Here is a 27,140-nt window from a genome sequence, read left to right on the forward strand (position 1 = left end):
AGGGACCCATCTTCGATTCTGTTCGTACAGTACCTAGCAGGATGGGGGCAAATAATATATATACACTATTCCCAAATCTTACTATTCCCAAATCTTCGGCTTTGGTATGCTCCAAGGTGGTTTCATCTGCATGAAACACCTAGAGGACAACTCACCTTCCCCCTCCCCCACCAATAAGAAAAGCAGACAAGGAATTTGCAGCCAGAAGGTGCATAAAAAATTTATTTTCTTACAGAATTCATCTGATAAAATCATATGGCTTTATAGGATCCGGACTGTCATTGGAACACAGTGTCAAGGGCAGAAGGCCTTTCAGCCTCTGCATTTCATGACAGTGTTTCTCATATAGAAGATGCCACATTTGGGTCTTGGCTGTGACAGGAGGCCATCACAGAGTTAACAGACTCAAACAAGGACTGGGGAACGGCCAGTAAAATGGGAAACTCGACATGGACCTGGCCCCCAAAGCACAGCAAACATGGTTTCTGGGGGCCCGAAAAATAATCCAACCAGATTGTGCAGATTCCACTGTATGGTGGGACCAACATTACTCCCGCCAGCAATGAGAGGTGGGCAAGGGAACAAGGGGGAAGAACACCACAAAACTGTGCCCTCCATTTCAACCAGGAGGGCAGCTCTGTCATGAGAGTGACTCCTAGGGACAGCTCAACTCACAGCTCAATCCCAGGCCACCGGTGGGCTGATGGCACCTCACATGGACAGTCACAAAGACCAGCTCCTCTCAGCCGTGGCAAGCCCCGAGGACAGAGACAGCTGGGCATTGCTAGCTGAATTCTGAAATGCTTCTACCTGTGCCAGGCTGTCATGGGGCAGCCTGGAGCAGGACAGGAGGGCCCTTTGGCAAAGGCTGTGCCCTGTGTGAACACTGAAAAAGGGGACCGTGGCTCGGTTAAAAAGAGAAATGCCCTGGAGCCCTTTGCCTTGATTTAGCAAATGCCCCCTGGCCTGAGGGAGGCACCCGCTGCCAGTAGCTCTGTGCTGCAGAGCCACACAAGCACAGTGACTCGCAGATCTGTGCAACAGCACCCTGCACAGGTGTCTCTGGCAGCTGGTAGGTGCTCTTCCTCCACCCCCTGGTGAAGAGACTTCGGCCCACCGCCACGGGCAAAGCCAATGCCACAAATTCAAAATCACCCCACCCCACCCTTCTCTCCCTCAGCTCGGAGAGACAGGCTCCGCAGCAGGAGCCACTTGGACAATCACACACGTTACCCACCACCAAGAATCAGAGAGGACGGGGGCCGTGCTGAGCTTCTTCAGAAGCCCCCTGGAGCAGGCCCAGCTGAAGAGTCTGAGATGCATTGCCCCCAGACTGGGGAGCCAGCCCAGTCCCCACCCCAGCAAGCCTGTTAAGGAGGAAGACGCTGTACTCAGTCGCCAGAGGACCCCCTACACCAACGGCTTTAAATGCACGCTCCTGTTACGAGCCCAGCCTTCGGACTGCAGCCTGAAACTATTTTAAACTATAGAGAAGCATACAGGAAACAGGTACATCTTCCATCAGGTCATCCCACAAGTATACTGTACACAAGCCTGCCCTGAGTGCGCACAAAAGGCTGAAGTGCTAGCGGCATTTCCTGAATCAATACTTTATGTTTTTCTCCAGCTCTCCAGCAACAGGCATGAACAGAGCAGAAACTTTATGCAGACGGGAGGTGAGGAAAGCAGAGACGGGCCTGGATTGGTTGGCGGAGAAGACAGTCCTTACCCTGGGACGGTCTTCAGCGAGTCCCATAGGGGCTTTGTGCTGGGCCGATGAAATGGGAGCTGGTGTCTGTACAAGAGAAGGAGCAGCAATGGGCTGACAGCCCCTGCATCTGCCAGTTAACCACTTTGGATCAGAAAAAGCCAGGATATCAGGGAAAGCAAAACTTCTGGTTCAAAGAACTTCCAGGAGACTCAACAGTGAAAGCTACGTATGCAAAGTATCATGTGCCGCTGGAGAGCCCCGCAGAGACCATGGCCTTGCAGTACAGACACTGGCTACTTAGCTGCACAATACCCGATCACTGAGCATCCGCACCAACGGCACAGATTCCATCAGGGACTGCAGCTGACACAGTAACATTACAGTATTGGTTTGACACTGTGCAGGTAGTATAGACACCCCACATTTCTAACGGTGAATTCAGACACATCAGTCCTTTGCTTAATCAGCCGCTATATCACGCTGCCAAACACGCCATCCTTGCCCAGGTTAACACACCTCCCATGATGGGAGGGATAGCTCAGTGGTTTGAGCATTGGCTTGCTAAACCCTTAAGGGGGCTACTTAGGGATCTGGGGCAAAATCAGTACTTAATAAGGCATTTGATACGGTCTCGCATGATATTCTTATCGATAAACTAGGCAAATACAATTTACATGGGGCTACTATAAGGTGGGTGGATAACCGTACTCAGAGAGTTGTTATTAATGGTTCCCAATCCTGCTGGAAAGGCATAACAAGTGGGGTTCCGCAAGGGTCTGTTTTGGGACTGGCTCTGTTCAATATCTTCATTAACGACTTAGATATTGGCATAGAAAGTACGCTTATTAAGTTTGCAGAGGATACCAAACTGGGAGGGATTGCAACTGCTTTGGAGGACAGGGTCATAATTCAAAATGATCTGGACAAATTGGAGAAATGGTCTGAGGTAAACAGGATGAAGTTTAACAAAGACAAATGCAAAGTGCTCCACTTAGGAAGGAACAATCAGTTTCACACATACAGAATGGGAAGAGATTGTCTAGGAAGGAGTACAGCAAAAAGGGATCTAGGAGTTATAGTGGACCACAAACTAAATATGAGTCAACAGTGTGATGCTGTTGCAAAAAAAGCAAACATGGTTCTGGGATGTATTAACAGGTGTGCTGTGAGCAAGACACGAGAAGTCATTCTTCTGCTCTACTCTGCGCTGGTTAGGCCTCAACTGGAGTATTGTGTCCAGTTCTGGGCACCGCATTTCAAGAAAGATGTGGAGAAATTGGAGAGGGTCCAGAGAAGAGCAGCAAGGATGATTAAAGGTCTTGAGAACATGACCTATGAAGGAAGGCTGAAAGAATTGGGTTTGTTTAGTTTGAAAAAGAGAAGACTGAGAGGGGACGATAGCAGTTTTCAGTATCTAAAAGGGTGTCATAAGGAGGAGGGAGAAAACTTGTTCACCTTAGCCTCTAAGGATAGAACAAGAAGCAATGGGCTTAAACTGCAGCAAGGGAGGTCTAGGTTGGACATTAGGAAAAAGTTTCTAACTGTCAGAGTGGTTAAACACTGGAATAAATTGCCTAGGGAGGTTGTGGAATCTCCATCTCTGGAGATATTTAAGAGTAGGTTAGATAAATGTCTATCAGGGATGGTCTAGACAGTATTTGGTCCTGCCATGAGGGCAGGGGACTGGACTCGATGACCTCTCGAGGTCCCTTCCAGTCCTAGAATCTATGATGTCTATTAATACTGGCGACCCAAGCAGGATGGGGTATGAAAAGGGAAAACAGCCTTGTGAAGGGCGGGATGGGACAAGCTGACGAAGGATCTGCCAGGCAGCAATCCCCCATACCTGTGCATGGTGGGACTGGCTGGAATAGGAGCTGCTAAGAAGCTTGGCTGAGCTGGCAGGCAGTGAGCACCTGGAAATCATTTTCTAGTGATTGCTTTTGGTTGACACTGGAGTGAGGTCACAATGCAGGGTCTTTTATGGGGACACAGGTCGGTTAGACCCAAATGGAATTTAAAAAAAACATCTGATAAAGCCTACTATTAAAAAGTCATTTCATGACATTGAACGTAAAAGTCACAGAAAACAGGAGGGCAGGTTCCAATCCAAACCCCACTACCCCTGCAGTGTTTGCAACCCCAAAGCGGCAGCCTTGAGCTAGTGCAGGAAAGCCAGAAAGGGAAAGTAACGAAGCAATTTCCATTGCCCAAAGCCAAGGGAAGTAGTAGATTAAGTTTTCAAAGGCTCCCTTTTACTAATCTAAGGGGGTTGTTGGTGACCATTGTAAAGGCTTCTGATATGAACTTGGATCCAATGGCATCCCTGGACATGTGGAAAGGGCCAAAGGGTCCCTGGAACACCTTGTAAGCGACAATGCTTCCAGAAGTGGAGCTTTGCTAAACTCCGGCAGCTTGGAGAGTCACAATGCCCCTAAGGTAAGGACGTATTCAGGACAACTGCCCACAATAGGGTTTGGCCAGCAGTCAACACAAGGATATGCCAATAAATACCAGAAGACATTAGATGGCTACTAGATGGCAAGGAGCACAACGGGTGAATCCCCCTCCGTGCGGCACCTTTGACAATACATTCTCTAGGTAGCCTCGGCTTCCTAAATCCCAGTTTGTCCGTTGTTTCCTGATCGACCTTGTGCTAGAAGGACAGGACAGCGAGCCCGCTGCAGAACTCCACCCCAGAGGAGAGAAAACACAACTATGGTGCTTGCAGAGTCCCTGCAGGCTCCAGGAAGTCCCCGAGAATCACATTGTGATATAAAATGATACCTTCCCTGGGAATACAAGACTGGACAGGCGTGATCGCTGCCATCCCCGGTCTGAAAGATATGTACAGCTTTCCCAAAGCGCGTCGTTTGTTTCAAGTCTGAGCTGGTCTTAAAAACAATATTAAAAGAGACACAGGTGACCCCCTCAAAGCTCCAGGGAGACTGGACTCCAGGTTCTGCAGATGCCCAGACATGGCAAGGGGAGACCATGACATTCCCACGGCAGAGTGGATTGAGGGTAACGTTGAGCAATGGGGCGTTCGGAGTCAAACCCCTAGTGATGGGTACGTTGCAAGTGTAGAGGAGAACAACGTTCTTGGCCATGCTGGTTGGTGTCATTAGGTCTGGAGGATCCTGTTTGTGGGTCTGCTTTGCTGGTGCTGAAATCAGGTTTGGGGGAGGAAGGAATTTCCTCCCAGGGGTCCAAGGACAGCCAGTTTGATCCCGCCTACCTGGGTGCATGGTAGTAGGAGAAGGAAGCTGGTGTCTGTCTTAGGTAAGCATTGGGAGGGGGAGGAGGGAAGGTCAGTTCTCTTCTTCCTTATTTGCTCTTTGCCAGCGCTTTGTAAAGTGCAAATCCTACCACAGCAGCGATACTGGCTCCCAAGGCTACCCTGAGCCAGAAGGACGCAGCTCCCAGCTCGGTGTCGTTCAGGTGACTGCAAAGAAACAGACAAGAAGCCGTTCAGTGAACTGCACAGACAAGGTCCTACAACCACACAGACACTAGAGAAACTGTCAGCCCAAGAGGACAGGATGCACTTGGCCATGCGGTAGACTCCTATGGCCAGCCCTCGGCTTCCAGAGCAGTCGTGCTGGAATAAGCGCTCTGCACCGGCATGACCCAGAGGACGATGGAGCTAGCCTCACCCCTTGAGTAGAGCAGAGAACCTGAAAAGCAGAAGCACAACGGGGGTGGGGAGGGGAGGACAATTTGGTAGCTCATCAGAGCAGATTACAATGGAATAAAGCCATTCCTTTGCTTTTCTGAGTGTATTTATGAACGGGTGGGACGGATACAGGCTTTACCGACATGCTTTTTTCTTAGCAAGGGTATAAATAGCACAACATCATTGAAGTAACTGGCACGAATCAGGAGTTACACCTCTTCCTTTCTAGGCCAAGCTGCATTTACACCTTTCAACGCTGAGACCAAAATACATCAAACCCACCACGGGCTGCTGAGAAGTGGCAGTTACTGGAAAGCCCTAGAGAACAGCATTTCTCAAACTGGGGATCCCAACCCAAAAGACAATTGTAGGGGGGTTGTGAAATCACAAAAAATATTACCATCATCTTTAGATCCTTTGCATTTCATTACAGTGTTTAGTTAACCCTTAGCATAGGGTTACCATATATTCGGATTTTCCCAGGCATGACCTCTTTTTTGTCCAAAGGGTGGCATGGTATAGTACTGCCACCCTTATTTCTGCACTGCTGCTCCCTGATGGAGCATGGCAGCTGCTGTACCTGCCCTCCCCATGGCCTCTATTTGGGAACTTGAAATATGGTAAGCCGATATGTACAGTAATTTGCTAACACTTTTTTGGGCAGGAGGAGGGGATCCTCACAGCCTGAAATATTTTCAAAGCGGGGGACCCCCTGCCCTGGAGGATCAAGGCCACTAGTCGCCCACAGGACAGGTCGGTGGAGCCTGCCCATCTAGAGTGCATTACGGTGCAGTTGCGAGGATGGTAAGCAGACAGGACCAAGCCTCCCCATGCAAGTCAGCTGCCTTAGCAAGCCTGCATTATCCAGTTCTATAGACTCCAGGCACATCCCCAAGGAGGAGAGAAAAATCCATTATTCATACACTGCTGAATCAAAGAACAGCCAATCCCAGGGCCTCCATTACGCATGTTATTTATTTATACTGAAGTTCCTAGATATATTAGGAATATTTAAATTTTAACATGATGGAGAAAAAAGCGTCAGTGCTAAAAGAAAAAATGTTTACTGAATGGAGACCAACGAAAAAAATCTCGTATCTGCTTATCGTTCTTCTAGAATTAACAATCTAATTTACTCCCAGTAGGAGTTTACTCCCTGCGTCTAACCAGACAGGTCAGTTTCACTGTCCAGCTCCACTCTACTAAAACAATGCTCTTACTGCAGGCAATGGTCTATCCGGGAACTTTTCTAGTCACTTTCTTTTGCCAAACCTAAATATTGAGCCTTAATCTGCTTGACTGGGCGACTCATTTCTACACCAGAAAGCAACTCTGTACAAACGGCCTTATGGGGCTCCAGTTTACTGATCTCGGTACAAATCTGATCAGTTTAGGGGGAAAATACAAGACCAATGCCAGAGCTGCAAGCTCAGCGCCTGGGACAGGAAATTCCCGCTAGGCTCTTTCCAACTCACGCATCAACAATGAAGATCCTGCAACGGGAACGTAGTTGACAATTCTGTTGGCGGTGCAGGGGCTGGAGCAGGATCCAGCTCTCTCCCCCACAGCTGAGCTGGCTGTGCCGGGCTACACACTTCTTTCAGTTTACAAGGAGGCCACACCTGATGCCTGGCAGGCCAGTGGAAGCGAAGGTGCTGTTTTTACAGACGCCCTCTGCAGACCCTACTCACACTAAGGAGAGGAAGACTGGTCCTGTGGCTAAGGCAGATCTGGGCTCTTTTCCCTGGCTCTGCCACTGACTTCCTGTAAGTGCTATCAGGCATGTCGTGCTATGCCTCAGTAAGATGGGGACAGTGATGCCTCCCTACCTCCCAGGCATGCTAGGAAGATACATTTAGGAATGTGTGAGGCGCTCAGATCTGACAGGAATAAGCCATAAAATAAAAATAAACTGATGTATTTAAAGTGCTTTTTGGCTTAAAAAGGATCCCGTTCATCACCATCTAAGTGCCATAACATGGGCCTGGGCTGATAACATTTGCAGGCTGTGTTAACATGCACCCCTCAGTCCCACATGCATTCTGCCTGCCCACGCTCTCTCTCGGTTCCGAACGAGTACTAACGGGAAGGCGGCTGCCGTGGCCAGTTTGGTATAGATGGTGGTGCTGGGCAGGCCGGGGCTGTTGCAGGTGAAGTAGAACGGTGGCGGCAGGCGATGCTTGTAGCAGAACTCAGCAGGCGAGAGTCCATGCTGCTGAGTCACTTCTGGCAGGTCTGACTTGGAGGCGACGAAGATGCAGGGAATTTGTCCATCCATGTAGTGTTGCTGTGTAGGAGACACAAAGGTCCCGACAGGGAGATAAAGCGAAGTGGTCATCACCCACTAAATGTCGAGGGGAAAGGGAGCAGGGGTGGAGGGAAGATCACCTTGCAGGACAGCAAGTGAGTTCTGGTGTGAGGGGGCTCAACTGCAGGATCCCTGGCAGCACGAGTAGTGCTTTGCTGTCATGATGCAAGCACTGACAGATGGGACAGCGCAAGCAGGGATCCTCAGTGCGGCACAGCCTGCCCCTCCCAGGACGCAGATTTCCTTCCCAGAGACTGGGGCTGCTGCTCAGGGGAGGACGTGATGCTTACCTTATAAATACAGGCGCAATAGTTGAAAGATTTGGGATCATTCACGTTGTACATTAAGCAGGCGACATCGCACGCCGCGTCCGACGACTTCATGAACTCCGTGTCCACATCAATCTCATACAACTGGAGCAGAGGAAAGAAAAGGGAAGTGGCCCAAGAGAAGATAGCCAAGAGCACACGAAGCCAGGAGATCACACAGCAGCTGGAGACTGTGGCACTTCTCCTGCCAATGCACAGGTCATGCCAACCCCAGGCTGTCACAGGAACAGCATGTCAGGGCAGCTGCAGAAGCAGAAGCCCCATACGCTGCTGTGATCTAGCTGCTATAGCAGAGGGCTGGGAGTCAGGACTGCAGCGACCTGCTCTATGACTCGTGATGAGTCACTAACCTCTCCATGCCTCTTTGTAGGTGGTGCATATGCCACACCTCTAGAGAGCACCCAAAAGTGGTTGCCTAGCAGAGATAGATCTTTAACTACCGGACAAAGCAAACAGCACTGGAAACCATGAGGATACTTCAGAATGGCCTCTTCAGACTGGGGGTTGCATATTGGAGAGGTCTTAAATGCTGCTTGCATCCTCCTCATGACCATTTCCATTGAGACATCTCTAAGATCCCCATGAAGCCTTTCTGCTCTCTCCGCATGGCCAAGGAAGCGGCTAGTCCATCCTCAAGAGCTGCCCCAGTCTCCTGCTCCACGGGACTTACTATTAAATACTTTTCCTGGCCACTGACTTGGACAGTGTTGATTGCATAGAAGGACAGCTCTCCCGGGGACTCCCTGTGTGCCTGCAAGGAAGGGGACAACAGCAGTACAGCCATGAGGAAGAGAGAATGTTTACCATGGATTGGGGTCTGTGAACATTGTCCCAAGAGTCCCCAAGCGCTACAGCGACCTGTTATTGGAAGCAAAATTATTACAGGGGAGCGGGTCCAGCCCTCCCTGTGCTTCTGGCACATGCACAAAGCCATTCACAGCAAGCTGCCCTCTGAACCAGAGAGGACACAAACTTATTGAGTAAGCAGCTATGAAGACTAGATGCTTCCTCATCCATTCATCCCAGGGAACGGGCGATTCCCCCACAACCCCAGGGCAGAGAGTGGCCTGCTAGTGTAGGAAGCAGTGTGAGGAAGGAATGTGTTGCTCTGCTCCAGGAAATGAAGGAAAACTTAGGATGAATATCAGGAAAAAACAGAGAGATCTACCAGATCTTCCACCCACGGGAACTGGTGGGAGCCTCACTGTTTGGGACATTCAAACTAGTCGGAATAAAGCATGAGGGAATGTGCTGTAGGGAACAATCCTGCACTGGCCAGAGGGATGAAGTAGATGAATTAATGGGTCTCCTTGCTGATACTCCAGGCATTGGGCTCCCAGCCCCTAGTCAGTACATGCGCAGGACTGCTTTACATATGCACAGCGACACAGGAGGAGTTTGAAGCCCTCATCTTTTCAAGCTTCCAGGTGAGAGACAAGGGGTTTTGGGGGGAGGAAAGCATGCATACTCACAGCCAGGTTCCGCCCGAGGAAGGCCTGCAGGAACGCAGACTTGCCGGTGCCCCTGGGGCCAATCACTTTACAGAGGAAGACGTTCCTCTGGGTCTGACCCTTCTCCAGGTCGATTCTCTTCTCCCGGGTAACTGGAGTAGGGGATGCAGAGAGCCCAGTGTTAGCACTAGGAGGGTGGGCACCAAGAGTCCAAGGATAGCAGAAGCAATGCTGGAGACACTGGAGGGATGACGTACCTGTGATGGCCTGTGTCTGAGAGTTGTGCTCAGAGAAGATGGGGTAGCCCAAGTAACCCAGGTACTCTAAGCAGTGATGGACATCCAGATAGGATACCAGCCTGGGGGATCCAAGCAAAGAGAACACTGCCAGTTACAGAGAACCCTGATGGAGCCAGGGATGTGCTAAGTGAACTGGAGTAAGGGGGATGGAGAGGGACTGCGCTTACGTCCATTGGCAGAGGAATCCATGCAGTGAAAGCAGGCCTTTATCAGTGGTGCATACCGTGTTGTAGAGTTCAGGTCCCCAGGGCACATAGGGGAAGACGTTGAAGAAGCTCTGTAGTTCTACAGGTGAGAGGGCTCCATCTCCATCCTGGGAACACAAAGGGAGAGTTGATGCTTGAAGCGGGAGCCACCTGGAGACCCAGAGCATTATGGATACACTCTTGTGCACAGCTCTATATGCACACATGCTGGCTAATAAGGCCTAAGTGATATATTTATCTGGGCCCAGACAGAGCCCCATATACTCTGTGTTTCTGTGACTGCACATCTTGGTGAAGAAATCACTTGCTGCTGCAGAATTTTGCTCCGGATAAGCTTTTATTGAAAAAAATATTTCTAATCCTCCTAGCTGCAGAGACACCCTCCACAATGTGAGCCACCTGTAAAACAATGCAATGTTGTCTTCCTGAGTCTGCAGAAATTCTGAATGAGTCTGAAACTGACATCTATCCAGTGTGAAACTGACATCATTCTTCACGGGAGTGCTAACCCTGAAGCCTAGAGATGGTAACTTCATGGCAACAGCTGTTTCACTGCTGATCATTTTAGCAGAAACACCCAGCCCATGTGCTTACCCTACAATCCCCAACTTCCTTCCACACTTTCTCAGGGGCCAAAAGCTCTAACTGCCCATCACTCAGCTACCAGCTTTGCCCCAGACAGCTTCTATGATGCAGTAATACGTCGGGAATGGAAAATGCAGGAGCAGTGTAACATGGAATTTAATAACCAAATAACGGGGCAATGAGCGATCGGGCTGTTTGCCTTCGGACTGAACTCAAGAAACCTCCTTTTTAAAAATATGTAAAGGAAGCTGCCACAGAGTTATCAGTTTGCCACACTGGAGTGCTGCAGAATTGAGGCTTGGCCTGCCTCAGAGCACACAGGGGCTTGTGTGTTTTTGCAGCGCACACCACTGCGGAACCGGAGCATCATGCCCCAGATGGGTAAGCTGCACAGAGCTGGCACGCTCTTCTCTCATTCTTCAAAGAGCCAGAAAAGAGCAAAAACTGCTTTCTTCCTTCTCCCCTCTTTGGGCCTTGTGCTCTCCCTGATGGCTGTCTGGTGTGTGGTCATTTATAATTGTTCCACTGCTGTGGGCCAGCTGCCAAGGTGGCTCTGTCACCAATTCCTAGTAGCCTCCCCTTTGTTACTAAGAACTCCACTGTTCGAGGGCGGGCGCTATCATAGGTTATGGTTATGCAGAGAGAGGCAGTCTCCATGACAGCCCAGCCCCAGCCGCAGGGAGCTTATCAAGACCCAGACTTTAATGGCTACCCACTGAGCATCCAGTCAAGTTTAGAGTGATCAGAGCACGGGAACTGTGTGCTCTCAACAAGCTGTGTTGGTCAGACAGCTGGCACCCATGCTCTGCACCAGCTGGAGTTTCCAGAGTCTGGTTTAACTCCTAGCTACAATGCGTTGCAAAATAGCCTCTGTATCCAGAGGTCACATGCATGTGATGAAGATGCTTTCTCTGTGTGAAAGAGGACGGCCCTGGGCTGCCTTACCCCAATCCCCCCAAGGAAGGAGAATGCAAGGACAACAGAATAAGCAGATGGGACTGTGTGCAGAGCAGCTACAAAGATGCACCTGTGAGCAAGAGTGCAGGGGCAGCTAAGCATGTCTGCGAGACTGCGAGGGTACTCACAGGGGGACCGGACAGCCTGACAGCCACCTGCCTCCCCACTCCCTGCCAAGCCCAGCTCACCTTGTCGTGCTTCTCAAACATCCGCTGCAGAAACTGGTATCCAAAGTGATTGAGCTCCGTGGAGCAGCCCTGGGGCACGCGGAACCTGCAGGGAGGGAGAGAGAACAAGTCAGTGCAACCCGTCAACCAGGCACTCAGGGACATACTAACTCCCACACCGGGGACGTCCACTCAGACCTCTCTTCATTGAGCCTGGTGACTAGCACAGGAATCACTCTGGCTGCTCCACGCCACCCAACAGCACAAAACAATTCCACGAGAAGGGAGGATCTGGCCCATGGTCTGGCTCCTTTGAACGGAGCCTATTGCAGTAGTTCTCACTGACTGCATGTGCCCTCAGAGTCAAACAGGCCAACCACCTGCACACACCTCCAATGGACCTGGGTCAGTGGTGTCACAAACACCCGTAACAGGGGAGGCCAGAGTGCAGGCCCTGGTGCCCTACAATGGTTTTAAGAGACTACAGCTCCCAGCTGACTATGCCTCATTTTGATCCCAGTGGCCTGGCTGCAACCTGCTCCATTTCAAAGCAATTGGGCGCAGTCCGTGAGCAAGGTGCTAATGCAGCTCTCAACTGGTGCTGTTTGGGTGCCCCTGATTTACAGGAATACATGGTTCTTCCCTGGGCCTGGGATGCTTATCTAAGTGGGGGGGTAACGCTGCCGCAGCCCCTCCTGTGTTGATTTTGCTCTGCCATGAGCTCCAAGTGCAGTATTCAGCAAGAGACAGAGTGGCCGTGACAGAATACACCCGTCTTCATACCCTACACGCTAGTGCAATACGTTTTGTACAAGGCATGTCTTGTGAGGTACCATTTGAAAACTCAGTTTGCTGGTTAATATCATCCTGTTAATAGAAGTGTGGCAACACTATGTGACCTTACAAGAGTTCCCCGTATGAAGTTATCAACATGTTCCAAACCCCACAGCCCCACCCAAACCGAGGCTGGCAAACAGGTCTGTCCTCAACAAAGGAATGTGTGCTCCGCTTCATTTGCATTTAAGCAGGAAACAGTCATCACACAGGAAGGAAAACAAACAAGCAGCTCCAACAGGTGAGAAAAAGCCAGCGAGGAACATCCTTCCACACAGACAGTCTCTTGGTGCCCAGCTGGAAATGTTTTTCAAGAGAGGGACTGAAACTAGAGAAAGGAGGGACAAACACCCCCAAGGGACCTTCCTCTTTCTCCCTGCACCTGGAGCCACAAAGGAAGCATTCGTTGGACTCTGGGGGACGGGTCCCGACCTACAGGGGTTGGTCAGTAAGACTGAAGAGGGCATGTGGTGAGAAACTTTGCTTGAATCTGGTATCATCTGTTAAATCAGGTATTAAGAAATGTCTTATCTTGATTTTTCTTGTAACCATTTCTGACTTTTATGCCTCATTACTTGTACTCACTTAAATCTCTCTCTGTAGTTAATAAACTTGATTTACTGTTTTATCTAATCCAGTGTGTTTAAACTGACGTGTCTGCATCACTATTTGAGATAATCTGCTGGCATATTATACCCTTTAAGGAACAACGGACTTAAAATATTGTGTACTGCCCAGGAGAGGGCTGTACATACGTTTCCTGGAGAAATCTGGGACTGGGGGTGTGCTGGGGTCAGCCTGCAATATAACCAAGGCTGTGAGAGCCAGAGTGTAACCCACAAGTGGCTGAAGCTACACAGAGAGACTCAGGGCATGGCTTGCATGCTGGAGGCTGTTTGACAGCAGCCCAGTTGGGAGCTGCTTCAGCAAACCATTGTAAGGCACCAAAGGTTGCAGGGCAGGGGTGACAAGCCCCCACTAGCCTGAATTGTACCCCGATATGTCACAATGGTGCTTTCGTCACAGGAGCTCCCCTTCCAATGGTGAGAGCCCTATTCTACCCCCACGAGCCCTGCTGCTTTGGCGATAGGATTCTCTAGCTCACAGTACAAACCCTTTTGTTAGTCTGGGGGCGTGACAGGGATCAGAGAAGAGGAGGCAGCTGCAAAATCCCAGCTGAACCCTGAGCTGACAGCTTACTGCTCCAAACAGCTTTGCCGAGAGAGAACAGACTTCAAAAGCCCCGTAATGATTTCACTGGAAACTCACAGTCACGGCTGCATTTGCTCCCTTCTGTGGGCACCAGTGGAATCAACAGCGTCACTGGGGTTAGTGGTCTGTCCACCCCCACATCCTGACTTCCCAGACAGGCCAGTGCAGGGGCAATGAGTGTAACTCTGACTTTGCCAGAGAACTGGACTGGGTGCTGTGCGCTGTTGTCAGGTTGGATTCCAGCTCCTGCCTCGCCAGGCCACTGGGGCAGGAAGCGATGCAGACCCACTGGGAGTAAAGGAGAACCTCGCTGCTCAGAGACCACGTATGGTTGGAGAAGGTCAGTTAGGACGGAAGAGAGACCCCGAGCCTCCTCAGAAAGGAATATGGCGGCTGAAAAGGAAGGCTCATCGAGATGTCTCAGAGCCATCTCCCTAGGGGACCCCATCCCCAGCCTGCCAACCCCTCCCCAGCATCGGAGAGGATGAGCCCTGTACGCACAGCGGGTAGAGATAGTCGTCCGTCAGCTCCAGCTCATCAGCGTAGCCGAAGCGGCGCAGGATGGTCCAAGTGGTCTCGTGCCGCCCTCTCTGGATGAAGAGGGTGTTGAGGAAGAGGAAGCCTGTGAGCGGAGAGGGAGGCAGGGTCTCAGCGCATGGCACACACCATGCAGACCGCGCTATGGTGCAATGGAGCGGCAAGCTCCGCTCAGCCCAGCCAGCAAGGTGCTTCAGCACAAAGTCAGAACAGGACGCTCCCTAAGGAAGCCCTCCTTCCTTGGGGAAAGCTGGGCCCTGAACCAGGCGGCTCTGGGGCTCTACACCAAGCACCAGCTCATCCGAGAAGATGCCCAATGAGCTTTTTCATTATGGTGTGTGGGGCGGGGTACAAAGCCATGGCCCATGCTCCATGTTCCTGAAGATCTATGGTCTTTCTTTCTCTGCCCAGCCCAACCCTTGTCTCCCAGGTGCCAGAGGGGAGAGTGGCCGGGCACGGAGCAAGGAGACAGTGACACCAACACAAAAGCTGCCCACTTCAGTTACCGTTTAACGTTAGGCCATTGTCCTGCACCCCATCCGTGGTGTTCTTCCACACAACTGTCTTCACGTCTTCCAGGGCCTGGGGCGCCAGGGGATTCCCGAAGCAGGACTTCTATCTCCGAGAGACACAAGGGCAAGGTCAGGAAAGCCCCTTGCCAGCAGACAGACTCCCTGTCTCTTTCCAGCTCTCCGGAAGGGAGGGAAGGAATTAAAACCCACTCCAGAGCCCTCCCACCGCACCCTTAATTACTCCATTTCCCTACTTCAGCTAGAAGGCTGCTTCCCAAGAGCTGCCGAACTCTTGCTATACCAGTACCTATGCACACCCTGAGACGCCAAGCAAAACCTGCCACTGAATCACAGGAAGACAAACTCCACTCACCTCATGGGTTGCCAGCTCTGCCTTACTCCTGCTACATGAGTCCCTACTCCTCAGCTGGCCAATGCAGCAGAACTCCTTGTTACTCTCTAGGGGTATCCTGCTTCACACATCACAGAACAATCCCTTCCACTGCTCTGCTCGGCCCTGCTCAGAGTGTGTGGGCATGAAACCCTTCTCTAGACAGATGAGCAGATACACAGAACTCTGTGTACCAGAACACTAGCTGCTGGCATTCCCCTTTGGCATCAGGGACCAGGAATCCAAACAGGGCTCAATGTGCCATGCAAGGGACTCTCTCTTTCCCCTGGAGTTAGAAGAAAGTAGGAATCAGAGGGGCTTTCCAGAGAACAGGCAGGAGGGGATGTGTGCAGCTGCTGTAGCAGTGGTCATGGTGATATCACAGTCCAGGGACAGGGGACCCTCTGGAAATCCAAGCGCTAAGCAGTCCGTACCTGGAAGTAGTTGAGCTCATCATCACTTAGGATCTGGTTGTTATCCTGGTCTGAGATGTTGAAAATCCGTGTAAGAGCTCGTGCACACGTCGGTCGCAGCTGTGGGTATAATGAGTCATAGTGAAAAGCACATGAAGAGGCTGTCTTCTGCTCAGTGCTCCCTCCCACAAACCCACCTTCAAAGGCTTCCTGTACTGACTCAGGGCAATGGTCCACCTAGACCAGTACCCTGGCTCTGACAACGGCAAGTATGAGCTGCTGCTGCAGAGGTAGGGATAAGTTGTGAACAATCCTCAGCCCACATAGGAATTTTCTTCCTAACCCGTCAGTCAGAGGCTGCTTGTGCCCTGAAGTATGAAGGTATGCCTCCCTTCTGTGTGACCCCTAACATAACCGTGGATGATCTTGTTATCCATATAAAAGTCCAGTCCTTTTCAGAGTCCTCCTATGCTCATGGCCTCAATGACATACAGTGGCAGAGTGTTCCACTGGCTAGCCATATGTTGCACAAAAAAGTATTGCCTTTTCTAAACGGTAAAGACTATTTGCCACCTTTCAGTGTCACTGGACATCCCCTTGTTCTTGTACCATTGGAACCAGGTGGACATAGGGGCAAACCAGTCATTATTCTGGATACCTCCATCAATCCCCTTACTAAACAGTCCCAGGCTTCACACACTCTTCCCTGGGGAAGCCTTCTCAGGGCTCCGAATCACTCTGTCTCCCGGTGGGGCTGGTGATCGATCTATTGTATCAGAGCAGCATGGCATGATGTGCGCGAGAGGCACTTCTGGGTGCGAGACTCCCAGGGTGCGCTTCAGCTCCCGTAGAACAGTTGCCCTGGCATCCCATGAACTGCACCTGTGGAGGGGTGCAGCGCGCACACAGCGAGTTCAGTCGCAGAGGGGGGATGCTTAATGGGCTAACTCTGCTGAGAGGAGGGGGGCCTGTCGACTGGCAGAGGACAAGGAGAATCAGGCAGCAGTTAAGAACAATCATGCCAGAGGATTGAGGGTGTTCAGGGAGAATCTGGAAGGTTTCTAGGAAGCCCGTGGATGTCTGGAAGGGAGAAGAATAAGGCTGACTGGAGTTCAGGGATGGCTTTGATTACCTGTTTCTCCTCTGGATCGTACAAGGGGGCTGTCGGGTGCAGAACTGCTTTCTGGGCATAGTAGAACAATTCAGAGATATTCTTTAAGTTCTTGGCCGAACACTAGCGCAACGACAGAGAAAGGGACCGTGAGTGGGCAAGGCCTGGGGCCAGATGGAAGATGGAGCTGAGGGCACAAGAGAGATGTGAGCCTCAGCTCCAGACAGGTATTAGATCAAGGCATGGACTGAAGTCAGTGACAGTTACTAGGAAACAAACCAAAAAGGGAAATTCCTCATTTACATGTTGGTTTCACTTGGCCCATTTCATGCTCCCAGAAGCCAATGAGAATTCTGTCAGGTTCCCCTCCGGGCCCAGGAGACTGGGATCCCTGCCAGGGCTGGGCTGGGGCTCTTTCAAGGATCAGCGTTGAAAAGGCAGATCCAAATCAGGGTGGAGATTGTTCCTCCTAGTCACTGTGGTGACAGCCCATGAAACCGGGGACAAGGCCTCTTGTTAGTAATTAACATTAGACATTCAAGGGACGGACAAAGTACAGTGCACTGGTTTCCCACCTCCACGCAAGTCTCTATCTCAGAAAACTGGTTCATGATGGGCAGGATGATCTCCATGGAGCTCCCAGACTGTAGGTCAGACTTGTTTCCCACTAGGATGATCGGGATTCTAGGAGGGAGAAGAGATGAAGTGTCATGGAGAGGAAAGACAGAGGCCAAGGCCTGACACTGTCTCCCTATCACACAATTCCCATCTGGGCTCCCATATTGCACATGTGCTCTTAGGGCGGCTGGTCAGAAGAGCACTCAGAGGAACAGAACTGCCAGCCCACTGACTGCTCCTCCACCTCCAGCTGCTGGAACCAGGCACTGGATCAGCCAGAACAAGCCAGGCCGGTTGGTCCTGCTGATGTTTTCACCAGACTACTGGGCACGAGTCGACCTTATGTCCAAGCAACCCACGATTAGCTTAGGTCTCTGCGGTCCTGCGCTGACTCAGCAACTCACTTGCTCCCCTACATCAGGAGGCATCTCACCAGCAGATCCTCTCGCCTCGGTGGCAGCGAGACCCTGAGAGGAGGAAAAGCCTCCAGATTCTCCCCACCTCTATCACTCGTCGGGCCCAAGAGCTGGACAACTGCCCCCTAATACTGTGTACTGCTGTTCGCAGGAAGCTCCCAGGCAGTGCCAAGCTATTTTCCCTGCAGGATTCCCCAGTTCCCAAGTCCCTGTCAAATAGCCAGCAATCCTCAGGCTGTGCTCAAGTGCTTGTGTGCACAGCCAACACACGGAGCTATATGGGAGCAGGACCCAGAGCCGGTCCATTGCGCCACTGGCACGCCCTCTTCCCTCCCAGACTCCAGAAAAGCTGCGTTTGGAACAGTACCTGGAACCCTTTTCAACTCCCCCATTCACCAAGGGAATCCACTTTGTCCGAATCTGAAAGGCAAACCAGGAGAAAGCCCTGTTAGAACAGACTGGCCACTGCTGTGAGTGACAGAGAAGGTGGGGATGTGGCTTGTGTACTAATTAGAAGCCAGCAGGGAGCTGAGGCAATACAACAACCTCATCATCACAGCCCATCTGCTCCACTGTAACCCCACAGATAAGCAGAGTGCATGTGACAATAAACAGGATGCAGGCTGCAGCCCAGAGGGGTCAAGGCCAATTCCTGGGGTGGTGGGCTGGCAGTGATCCAGTCTGGGTTGCACCTGGAGTGGGCAGGAATTGCTCTGTCTCTGATGTGATGGAGTCCCATCGTGTCTGAAGAAATCCCCAGCACTCCATGCCCTGAATCACTTTAAGAACTGCCTGTGGCTGCTAATGACGAGGTGCTAAGTGATGGCTCTGAGCAAAAGTGGGCTGGCTAATGACCAACTCTTGGCAGTACATTCCCTTTGCATACAGAGCTGGGGAGATGGGGCTGGGCTGGCATGTTTTGGAGACTACAACCAGCTAGTGGCTTCAGCAAGAAGCAAGAGCAATCAAATTACCCCAGGAAGCCCAGACTGCAGCTGAGAAGCCTGTAGTCCTCCATGGAGAACATGGAACAGGGCAGTGTTTGGGGCATGGTCTGTGGCAGATCCCTGGGGGGCAGGGAGAGGCAGTAGAGCAGAGCGAGGCCAGACATGACACTGTGGGTCAGAAGCCCACAAGCCTGGATCAGCCCATTACCTTCTCAATTGTGGCCTCCACGGTGACATCATACACCACACAGACCACGTTGGCCTGCAGAGAGAACAGCAGGATGAGCCGTGGGTAACACTCCAGAAAGCCCATCGCTCAGGCATGGCAGAGGCTGTTCTTCCCGACAGCCAGCGTGTGCCGCAGACCATGCTCCTCTCCCGGTGTGGAGAGGGCAGGGCCCGGCCCAGGCATGGTACAGCTCTATCACCAAGCAGACAGGCCTCCCACAAACAACGAGGCAGGCTCGCCACTGCCCTGGACTTTGTACCAACGCCCGCCCCTCCCTGCACACACCCCCACAAACCACGCCTATACCAAGACAGGCTGCCCTGCGGGCTGTTTGCAAGCTCTTGAGAAGCCAGATGATCTTAACTGAACAGATGCTTTCTGTAATTCCAGCTGCCAAAACCCACCCTCGGCACCAGGCCGGAGCTCCGATTTCATTACGGGTTGATCTTCAGTGACCCAGCTGCTGCTGAAAGGCACAGCCCAGCAGCCTGACACTGTGTCACTCACAGTCCAGCCCAGCAAGTGGCCCTGGCAGCTTCCCCCACCCCCACCCTCATAATGGGACTCAACTCCGCTCCGGAGGCGGGAGAGGAGATCAGCTGCAGTGCTGGGTAGCAGTACGAATCCCTCAGCCAGCCCTCTCCGCTCAGACTGCCAAGCCAGCCTGCTAACACCAATAGTGAGGGTGGATTTTACAACGTGGAAACTTGCTCCCTGGGAGCTTCGGTGAGACCCTGATCCACAACCTAGCAAATAGCTGCAGCTGGCACTGCCTTGCTTGCTGCCAGCGTGGGTTGGCTCTGAACTGGGGAGAGACTCCATACCCCAGCATCAAGCCCCTAAGCAGACAGTGTCCTGATGTTGGATTTCTAAGCATGAAGAAATCCCTCCCCTCCATTCTCTGCCTTCATTGAGCATCAATTTCTTCCTAGGACAGATGGGTACTATCAAGTGTCCATACCCACCCCGGCGTGACCAACCAGGGATCTCAGCAGCCCTGCTTTGACTCAGCAGAGGGGTAAGCCTTGGAGCTGCCACTGTTAGGTGCTGGATTGTAGGATCACAGAGATAGCCAGTACCTTCCCCACCTGGGGCAGAACCCCTAACCCTGACTACCACCGTGTGCTACACCCCACACAGCTCCCAGCCACTACACCAAGCCACGATCAGCTTTTCTATCTGCCTGTTATGCTTTGCCTGGGTCCCTGCCCTTCCCCTCCAATCCCACCACGACCCCGCCCTTCAGATGGCACCAGTGTGAGTGCTTTTAAATGAGCAGATGGGCAGACCACTGCCCCTTTCGGGAGAGAGTTTATTGCTAATCCCAGAAAGACGCAAGGGTTTAGGCAGGGTTTAATGTAACCACTTTAAGCCTCTTGTATACACTCTTGCTCTGGCGGGGTGGAGGGAGCAGGTTCACACAGCCACTCCAGCCTAGTTCCTTCCTCATGGGATCTCCGGGCTGGAGAGGGCAGAAGGCTGAGCTCAAATAAGGATTTGAAAAGATGTCCAGTTTTATTAGCCATAACAACGGGACTTCCCCCTCCTGCCCTCACTCAATCTGCCAGACCTGCCAAAAACTGCTAACAGCTGGGTCCTGTCCACTCTTCTGGGGATCAGCACAGATTGCTCACCAGAAGGTTGCTCTGATGATCAAACCATGCCGTCTTGCCCAGGCCCACAATGCCCAGTCTTCTGCCTTTCCTGAGAACCCCCCTGGGCAATCACTTCAGAAAGCAAGAGCTCTGACCTTGAGCTAGCTCAGTGAGAAGAGGGAAGAGGTTATGAAAACTGTTAACAAAACTGACAACACGACTCTTGAGATGGCCTATCGCAGAGCTCGGCGAAGCTGATGGGCAGGCTGCAGAGACGAAGAATCAGATACCCTGACTTGCCATCTCAAACCCAGCTGCCCCAGCCGCCTGTCCTCACTCACCTTGGTGATCTCCTCCTGCAGCTCATCCTCCGTTTGCTCTGATTCTGAAAGGGAAAAAGGCAGAGTCACCCGGCTGCCGCCACCTGTTTCACAACAGTCCACGTGAACTGGCAGCATGGCACAGCTGGGAAGGGGCTTGTGCACAGTGTGGGGTACACGGCTTGGGTTCTGGCGAGGACGGAAGGAGTAGGAAGAGCCAGAGGTGGAGCAGTGCAGGTGCAATGGGGCCCTACCTGAGTAGTCCACAATGTGGGTGGGGACTTTCTCAGGTGTGACGTCGGCTGGGATTGTGATCTCCTCTGCACGAGGGGGCACCTTCAAAACAAACAGACACGGTCAGCGGGGCAGCGTGAGGAGGAGCAAGCCCCAGGGCACAGCATGTGAGGGGGAGGGAGGTGACAGGCAGGTCTATGCTGAATACAACGTAGAGGAGACACACAACACTTCTGTCAACCTAAAGACCCAAAAGAGGAGGGGTCAGGGACTACGTGATCTTTTGAGGCTCAGCACTATCCTCTCTGAGGCCACAGCACATGCCTCAAAACAGCCACTGCTCAGGAGTGGGAGACACAGGATCAGCCTTGCTCTCCTCCAGGAGGTGCTCCCACCAGGGCAGATCTGGGTCAGGGGGAAGCTAGCCCAGGAGTGAATGGACATGGCGAGTGGGTGTTACTTCCCAGCCCGTTGATTAGCTAGCAGAAGGAGTAATGCCTGACTTCTTACTCAGGGCTACTCCAGCATTCACATCTGAGCCCAAGTTCTGCTGTGGATCCAGGGCAGGGGCCAGTCGATGCTCTGGCACAACTCCTATTGGCCTGGACTGTGCACCTCACTGGCTCTGCATTAAGATAATCTCCAGCCTTGGTGGTGTGCCGTGGCAGGAGAGGCTGAAACGGCACTACACTTAATGCCCCGGGGAGCTCCAGACAGGGCGATTCTACCTTCTCTTGCCCATGAGAAGAGGGGACCTGGAAGGGCAAAGCTCCCCCTTCCTGGCCTGCAGATAAGCTCCTAAGCACTTCCATCGCCCCTTAAACCTTACACAAACATTGACCTGAAGCACTGACCTTCCAGCAGCCTGGGAAGAGCATTAAGCCGATTAGCTGGGCTTTGCTGTGGAAACGGGACAGGCATTTAGATCTATCCCACCAAGCCGAGCCTCACGCTGCAGCAGTGCAAGTGTCACCGAGGGTCAGCAAGGGGCTCAGGAACTTAGACCATCTGCTCCCCCATTTGGGCTAATTATGTTTTCCCTTTCTAAAGCAGCCCATGCCCTGGAGCTGGGAGGAGCTCTACAGTGCATGAAGGCAGGCTGGCTACTCTGCATTTCACACAGATGGCTGCAGCTCAGGGCTCTCTGCATGTACACAGAAGAGCAGAGAACACAGTGTGACCACTTCAAGGGACTTTCCCAGCTGGACCAGGGACAGCAGCCTGAACTGCCTTGCTAGAGAGGACACATTGCGGCTAGGAGGGACAGGGACCCTGCTTTGGGCTGACTAGGGAAGCATCTTCTAGTGGCCAATGCACAGACCAGAGCAGACAGCTGTTCAGGCAGGCTGCTCATTCCAAAGGCCCAACAGCAGCAGGCTACAGAGAAAGGCCCAGGCACCCTAGAGCACAAGGGCAGGCTGTTCTCCAAAGCAGGACTGCGGTAAGAAAACCAAGTGGAGAAGCCTGCCTCTCAGACTCAGTCACACCCCCAGAAAGGCAGTAAAGATTTTGCTGCTCCAGGCTCATTCTGCCTGGACAGTAGAGATGAGCCTAGTAATGCTGGTCTCACATCTAGAGGCTCTGCTGGCCTCTGCCCCATGACAGACAGACATTCGCCCTCCCAGGATGCATTAAAAACACACAGGAAAGGTAAACCGCCCCTTGCTCACCTCCTCAGGGAACTCCTCGCCCACCAGAGCCATAATCAGCGATGTCTTCCCCACCCGGGCTGCGAGAGAAAAAAAGACAGGAGGTTCAGGCTGGACCTTTTGCAGGCCTGGCATTTGGGAATGGAGGTGGCAGAGCCATCAGATGCTAGGGGCTGAAATCTATCCAGGTGGCAAAGCAGAGGGGTGTGGGGTTGGGGCAAAGAGATGAAGGCAAATTCATTCCAAGCCCAGAGGCTAAAGCAGGGGTCCGCAACCTTTCAGAAGTGGTGCGCCGAGTCTTCATTTATTCACTCTGATTTAAGGTTTCGCGTGCCAGTAATACATTTTAATGTTTTTAGGTGGTCTCTTTCTATAAGTCTATAATAGATAACTAAACTATTGTTGTATGTAAAGTAAATAAGGTTTTTAAAATGTTTAAGAAGCTTCATTTCTTCATTGGTCCTGCTTTGAGCAGGGGGTTGGACTAGATAACCTCCTGAGGTCCCTTCCAACCCTGATATTCTATGATTCTATGATTTAAAACTAAATTAAAATGCAGAGCCCCCCCGGACCGGTGGCCAGGACCCAGGCAGTCTGAGTGCCATTGAAAATCAGCTCGCGTGCCATAGGCTGCCTACCCCTGAGCTAAAGGGTGAAATTTCCTACAACCACTGAAGGTCACAGGCTCCCTTCAACATTCACACCCGCCCTTAACCCTGAAGTCCCAACTGTTTTGTGAAGCAGAGAGGGGAACCGGTGCCACATTACCACCAGGGCCCCCCCACCAATAAATACCATCATTTCCTATCAGTAAACGGTTCAGAAGCTAACCTCGCTTTCACACACTCCTAACGTCCCAGAGCATTTGCTCTTTGGGGTGCAATTTTCTCTGCTCAAGCTCAGCCTACAGGGGGACCTGTTTGGAAAGCCTGAGGAAAATCCCACCAGCTATTTTTTGAGTTCTGAGAGCATGACAAAGATAGTTCCTTAATCATCATCATCATCACGTTCCTATTATGCCTCTGGCATTTAGGGCAGCGACAACGCTCCTCCCCATCTCTGTTTCTGGTAAGTCTTTCAATGGTTCCCCAGCTGTGCCCCAGGTTTTTCAGCTCGGCTTCCACAGCTCTTCGCCGTGTTGTTTTTGGGCAGCCTAATTTTTTCTTGCCTTCAGGTGTCCATCTTATTGCTACTCTGGTGATGGAATCAGTTTCCATTTGAAGCACATGACTGATCAATCTTCAATGCCTCCTGGCAATGATGGTGCTCAGATCCTTGGCTGCACTGTGTCAATAGATCTTGGTTTAAGATTGTTCTGGGCCAAAAGATACGGAGGATTTTTCTGAGGTAGATTGTACGGACAGTTTGGACACGTCATACTTTCTCATTCTCCATCATTCTGCACTATAAAGTAGTGTTGAAAGTACGCAGCTCTAATAAATCTTGAGTTTGGTTTTAGTATTGTATTTTGATGATTTCCAGACTGTATTTAAGCTCCTGAAGGTGCTCCTGGCTTTACTGATTTTGTTCTGGATGTCCTGACTTGTTCCACCGTCCTGGCTGATGGTGCTGCCCAAGTATGTGAATGTTTCTGCATTGGTGAGAACATAATCCTCTATCCGTACTGGTGATGGTGAGGCAATATTAACGGTCATGATATCTGTCTTATTGCAGCTGATTTTCAATCCAATTTGCTGGCTGAATGCGTTGAGTCCAGTTGTTTTTTTCTTGTATATGGTATTGGGTATGTAATAGGAGAGCGAGATCATCTGAGAAGTCCAGATTTTCAAGGGATGAGAAGGGTGTCCATTTAATGCCTCTTGGCATGTCTTCTATTGTACACCACATTACCCAGTCAATGGCAATGTTGAAGGATTGCAGACGTGACACACCCCTGACGTATTCCCGTTTTGACTTCAAAACTGAGCTCACTGTGATCAACACTGCATGTAAGGTTGAAATAGAAGCTTTTGATGACGTTGATTATATGGAAAGGAATTCCATATGCCCGCAGAATGCGCCATAGGCTGGTCCTGTGAATGCTATCAAAAGCCTTCTCAAAGTCTATGAAATTTATGTAGAGTTGCCGTTGCCATTCTAAGCACTGTTCTATTATGTTTCGTAGAGTGAAGATCTGGTCTGTGCATCTAGGCCCTTTCTGAAAATCAGCTTGCTCTTTTCTGAGAACGCTATCAACTGCCTCTGATATACACTGGACTATGATCTTACACGATACTTTGCTTGGCACAGATAAAAGTGTGATGCCACACCAGTTATTACAATCACTGAGAATTCCTTTATTTGGTATCTTCACTATACCACTCATTGGTCCACTCATCTGGCACTTTTTCCCTTTCCCAGACTGATGTAAATAGAGGGGCCAGGATAGATGCTGCTAATTTAGGATTTACCTTGAACAATTCTGCATTCAAGTTATCCTTGCCAGGAGCTTTCCCATTTTTTAAGGATTTGATGGCTTGAATGATCTCTTCCTTAGTTGTGGTGTCTGTGTTGATATATCAAGATCTTCTTCTGCCTCCTGGATGTTTGCTTCCTCTTTAGGTGGCTCCCGGTTCAGCAATTCTTTGAAAAGCTCTGTCCAGCGCATTTCTTGTTCCTTTTTGGTTGTTAGTAGATGGCCTTGTTTGTTCCTGATGAGAATGTTTGTTGGTGTCTGCCGTTTACCACTGATAAGCCGTGTCATTTTGTAGACAGTTCCTAATTCACCACGAGCAGCTGCATCCTCTGCTTGTGTTGTCAGATTATCAATATAATGCTGTTTGTCTGCTCTCACAAGGCGTTTCACTTCCCGGTGAGCCTTGCTATACTGCTCGTGGTATTTGTCCTTTAGTTTCAGGGATTGTGTGTCTAAAACTTTTTTCTTCAGGGCTCGTCTGGTTTCTATGGTATTCCATGTGCTGGGTGTAATCCGTTCCTTCCTTCTCTTCTGCCTGTAGCCTAGACAGGCTTCACAGCTCTATTTATAAACTGCTGTTACTTTGTCCCACTTCTTGTTGATCTCCTTAATAAGAAGGGGAATTTCTATGGATGGAAAGCACTAGCTGGGAGAGAGCTTTACAAAGGTGGGGGATTACAAATGGGGTCACCAAGAAACAAGGAGGTCAAAGGACTTGCCTGACATTACACAGCACGTTGGGGCGGTCAGGAATCAAACCTAGGTTTCCTGATTGTTAGCTCTGTGCTAACACCACTAGAACGCAATCGCCTCCTGAACAGCTGCACTTTTTTAAAAGAAGCTCCAAATAAATAATAAAAACCGAACCAGAGCGCTGCACCTTGAAAGCTGGCACAGACGCAGCTCTCAGTGAAGAGCTAAGTATGAAAAAAAGGAACGTTATTAATATTTGAAAATGCTGCCTGGAGCTGGAACAATGGGAAATGTCTACGTTGTAATTGCACACGTCCCAGCTGAGACGCCTGTGCACACACAGCTGTGGGGGCTGGTCTGCATGGGGAATTTACCAGTATACCTAGAGCGTACGGTTATACTGGTCTAACTTACCACATGGACACACTTATTCTGAAGAAGACAGTGTCTTTCTCCAGATTAATTTACCTCACTTTCAGAGTGACATAAAATAAACTGGAAAAGCACTCTTCCTCTGGAATAAGTGTCCTCATGGGGAGTTAGAGGGGTAGAACAACAGCTGACTAGCAGTACAATTATACCAGGAAATGCCCCCATGTAGACAAGCCCTGAGGTGCATCTCTGAAACCAAGGTTAAAAGACATCTCTTGGCTCAAGCCTTCTCCTGGCCTTCACATCCAGCCAGGCCCTTAAAGCCCTCTTGCCTCCCCACACGTAAAGTCGTATTTTTCAAATGAGGGACTTTTGACCATTTTAAGTCTCCTACGTGGTAGGACTCTACATCCCAGAACACGCTGGTTTAAGGATTATGGGAAATTAATGGGCAAGGATTGAATCCTTCTGCCATTCGTTTCCCTAACCCACTCCCTGGCTGGCACTGGATCCCATAGCTGAAGCCCTAAGCAAGAACCATGCTTGTTAATGCTGCCCCAGTGCCTCTGAAGCACATGTACAAGCAGAAGGCTGAGATGCTGCGATTCTTTCTCCTGCTCCCTGCCCCTCTTTCTAATGCCAAAACCCAATGGAACCCCACTGACGTACCTTTCAAACAGGGAATGTAAGGTTCTTAAAGTTATGCCCATCCACCACACTTCACACATTAGAGATCTTTCTTTTCTTTGGATCAGTACAACAATAAAAAGGGGGCACCTGTCCAGGGCTCAAGGTGCTGTTGTCCCACATGACAAAAGTAAATACAAACTGCCCCTTCCTTGTGGGAATCTAACAACTCCTTCCAAAGCAACCCTCCACGACACCGCATAAAGAAATGTGCCTTGCAGAGCATGCTCTACCACCAGCCTCCCCTCTTTAAAAGAGTGAGGGA

At 50.9% G+C, this 27,140-nt stretch overlaps 1 protein-coding gene across 2 annotated transcripts in view; it reads right to left on the reverse strand.

Moving 5' to 3' along the window:
- Window positions 1-204: 204 nt before the first annotated feature.
- RHOT2 (ras homolog family member T2) overlaps window positions 205-27,140 on the reverse strand; it is a 29,209-nt gene continuing 2,273 nt past the window's right edge. Inside the window, exons 2-19 of one of the 2 annotated variants that reach the window (XM_005306113.5) lie at window positions 22,729-22,787; window positions 21,079-21,160; window positions 20,846-20,889; window positions 18,889-18,942; window positions 18,101-18,153; window positions 17,275-17,383; window positions 16,721-16,822; window positions 15,610-15,708; window positions 14,779-14,887; window positions 14,237-14,357; window positions 11,711-11,795; window positions 9,942-10,087; window positions 9,733-9,833; window positions 9,497-9,627; window positions 8,695-8,775; window positions 7,986-8,108; window positions 7,472-7,674; window positions 205-5,156 (exon numbers count right to left, since the gene is read on the reverse strand). In XM_005306113.5, coding sequence (XP_005306170.1) covers window positions 5,039-5,156; window positions 7,472-7,674; window positions 7,986-8,108; window positions 8,695-8,775; window positions 9,497-9,627; window positions 9,733-9,833; window positions 9,942-10,087; window positions 11,711-11,795; window positions 14,237-14,357; window positions 14,779-14,887; window positions 15,610-15,708; window positions 16,721-16,822; window positions 17,275-17,383; window positions 18,101-18,153; window positions 18,889-18,942; window positions 20,846-20,889; window positions 21,079-21,160; window positions 22,729-22,787 — 1,820 coding nt within the window. In that variant the 3' untranslated portion in view covers window positions 205-5,038. Of the gene's footprint in view, window positions 5,157-7,471; window positions 7,675-7,985; window positions 8,109-8,694; window positions 8,776-9,496; window positions 9,628-9,732; window positions 9,834-9,941; window positions 10,088-11,710; window positions 11,796-14,236; window positions 14,358-14,778; window positions 14,888-15,609; window positions 15,709-16,720; window positions 16,823-17,274; window positions 17,384-18,100; window positions 18,154-18,888; window positions 18,943-20,845; window positions 20,890-21,078; window positions 21,161-22,728; window positions 22,788-27,140 lie in introns of those variants that run through there. The other variant, XM_042861584.2, reaches the window with a different exon arrangement.

Source organism: Chrysemys picta, chromosome 10 (assembly GCF_011386835.1).
Source record: "Chrysemys picta bellii isolate R12L10 chromosome 10, ASM1138683v2, whole genome shotgun sequence".
NCBI classification, from domain to species: domain Eukaryota; kingdom Metazoa; phylum Chordata; order Testudines; family Emydidae; genus Chrysemys; species Chrysemys picta.